The 2,729-nt window shown below is 50.8% G+C and overlaps 1 protein-coding gene across 1 annotated transcript in view; it reads left to right on the forward strand.

Moving 5' to 3' along the window:
- Positions 1–2,030, forward strand: part of ARPC1B (actin related protein 2/3 complex subunit 1B) — a 27,315-nt gene extending 25,285 nt beyond the window's left edge. The window contains exon 10 of the mRNA XM_015418946.1: positions 1,992–2,030. Coding sequence (XP_015274432.1) covers positions 1,992–2,030 — 39 coding nt within the window. The remainder of the gene's footprint in view (positions 1–1,991) is intronic.
- The last annotated feature ends 699 nt before the right edge of the window (positions 2,031–2,729 follow it).

Here is a 2,729-nt window from a genome sequence, read left to right on the forward strand (position 1 = left end):
TATTCAGGTTAAATTGCCGTGTTAGCACTTTGCGATAAATAAGTGGGTTTTGGGTTGCAGTTTGGGCACTCGGTCTCTCTAAAAGGTTCGCCATCACTGCTCTAAGCTGTGGAATCTCGTGAGCAAAAATGCTACTTTGTGAGCTACTTGCATTAAAGTTGTGAGCCAGGGATTTGGCTGCTGCATAAATTAGTTTGCTCTGGAGCCATCCTTCCTGAGCTGAGACAAAAATGGGTGAGCCGGAGGCTAAAAAACTGTGAGCTGGCTCACACTCACTCAGCTTAGAGGGAACACTGCGAGTCACAAGACTCCATAGCTTAGAGGGAGCATCGGTTGTGAGTTGTAACTTTTCCCCTTTGGAGTGCGCCCTTAGAACTCTCTGCCTGGTTGCCTTTTTCTGGGTTTGGGGACAAAGAATTGCCAAGCAAAAAAGGTATTGTCAAGTTTCCCAGCATTTAGCAGCTTCTCTGCAGTCTGTTTTTAGCCCGCCCCTCCTCCCAGGTGGTCAGGGGGGATATACGTGGTTCCCCCTTCCCCCATCTCATTCTCACAACCACCCTGCGAGGAAGGTTAGATTGAGGAAAGGTTGAAGAGCCGGGGACTTTTCAGTTTAGAAGAGATGAGTAAAGGGGGACATGAGAAGAGGTTTGTAAAATTATGCATGAGGTGGAGATAGCTGACAAAGAGAAATGTTTCTCTCTCTCCCAAAATACTAGAACTCCAGTGAAGCTAATGGGCAGTAGGTTCAGGGTGGACAGAAGGAAATAACTACTTTACACAGAGAGTGATTCAAATGTGGAATTCTCTCCCGGAGGGTGTCGTGATGGCCACAGGAATAAACAGCTTGAAAAGGGGATTAGATAGATTCGTGGAGGATAAGGTTATCAGTGGCTACTAGCCATGGTGACTGAGGGAAACCTCCACGTTCAGAGGCAGTCAACCTCTGAAACTCAGAGCCAGGAGGATACAACAGGGGAAGGCCTCAGCCTCTCTGCCCTGTTGTTGGCCCTCCAGAGGAACTGGTTGGCCCCTGTGTGAGTCGGGATGCCGGACCAGATGGACCACTGGGCTGACCCAGCAGGGCTCTTCTTATGGGGTCAGCAGGATAGGTCTATCAGCAGCTGTTTGATGACTAAAAGGAACCTCCACATTCAGAGGCAGTCAACCTCTGAATCCCAGAGCCAGGAGGCAACAACAGGGGAATGCCCTCGGCCTCTGTGCCCTGTTGTTGGCCCTCCAGAGGAACTGGTTGGTCACTGTGTGAGACAGGTTGTTGGACTAGATGGACTATTGGTCTGGTCCAGCTGGACTCTTCTGATGTTCTTATGCAAACAGGAAGGACGGTTCTTATGAGAACAGGGGTGAGCTAACTGTGGTGTACAGTGTTCCCTCTAAGCTGAGTTAGTGTGAGCCAGCTCAGTTTTTAGCCTCCGGCTCACAGATTTTTGTCTTCGCTCAGGAAGGATGGGGCTCCAGAGCAAACTAATTTATGCAGCAGCCAAATCGTTCACTGACAACTTGAATGCCAGTTAGCTCACCAAGTAGAATTTTTGCTCACAAGATGCCACAGCTTAGAGGGAGCATTGGTGGTGTAGCGGTTAAGAGTGGCAGGACTCTAATCCAGAGAACCGGGGTCGATTCCCCACTCCGCCACATGAAGCCAGCTGGGTGACCTTGGGTCAGTCACAGCTCTCTCAGCCCAAAAACCCCAAGTCTAGCTCGCCACCCAGTGGTGCATAATGCTAAAAGAGCTAGAACGTTGGCTGCCAGACAATCCTTGGATTTCCTGGCTATACTACACACACTCACCATACGATTATTATTATTATTGTGAGAACAGGTCACCCAGTCAGTGGCCGTTTGAACCTGGGTGGCTCCCTGTTCGTAGCACACCACTCTAACCACTACATCCACACTGACTTCACCTACCTGCCCACTCACACTGGTCCCCCCAACTTTTCTTCCTTCCCTCCCTCATATTGTCATTTCAGAGTCTGGAGTCAGCCATGAAGGGCCTGCGTATCAAGTGAAAGAGCCGCCAAGGGGAAAGGCCCTTTCAGCCGTGCTTCACCTGGGCCTTCCTGCCCGTCGGCTCTTTGCTTCCTTAACCTGCTTCCTTCCTGCCGCTCAGCGAGCGACCTGAGAAGACAAATCCCGGCACAGCGACAAGCTTTCTCGCCGCTCCTCTGCTCGTCGCTGATTTCGCGGGAGAGGAACTTATTAGCCGAGCTCAATAAAAAAAAAGAGAGATGCTGGTCATAAATAGCCAAACGGAAGTTGTTTCCCCTTGTGTCAGTGGGCGGGGCGACGGTCTTCTTCTATTTGAGCTGCTCTTTTGGCGTAGTGGTTAGGAGCCCAGACTCTAATCTGGGAGAACCGGGTTTGATTCCCCACTCCTCCACATGAAGCCAGCTGTGTGACCTTGGGTCAGTCACAAGTTAGCGTAGTGGTTAGGAGCCCAGACTCTAATCTGGGAGAACCGGGTTTGATTCCCCACTCCTCCACATGAAGCCAGCTGTGTGACCTTGGGTCAGTCACAAGTTCTCTGAGGTGTTCTCTTACGAGCAGTCCTCGAAAGAGCTCTCTCAGCCCCACTTACCTCACAGGGTGTCTGTTGTCGAGAGAGGAAGTGAGGAAGATTGTAAGCCGCTCTGAGATTCCGAGTGAAGGTAAAAGGTAAAGGTCTCCCTTGCTCGAAAGCCAGTCGAATCCGACTCTAGGGTTGCGGT

This window comes from Gekko japonicus, unplaced genomic scaffold (genome assembly GCF_001447785.1).
Source record: "Gekko japonicus isolate JY-2015 unplaced genomic scaffold, Gekko_japonicus_V1.1 scaffold2681, whole genome shotgun sequence".
Classification (NCBI taxonomy): Eukaryota; Metazoa; Chordata; class Lepidosauria; order Squamata; family Gekkonidae; genus Gekko; species Gekko japonicus.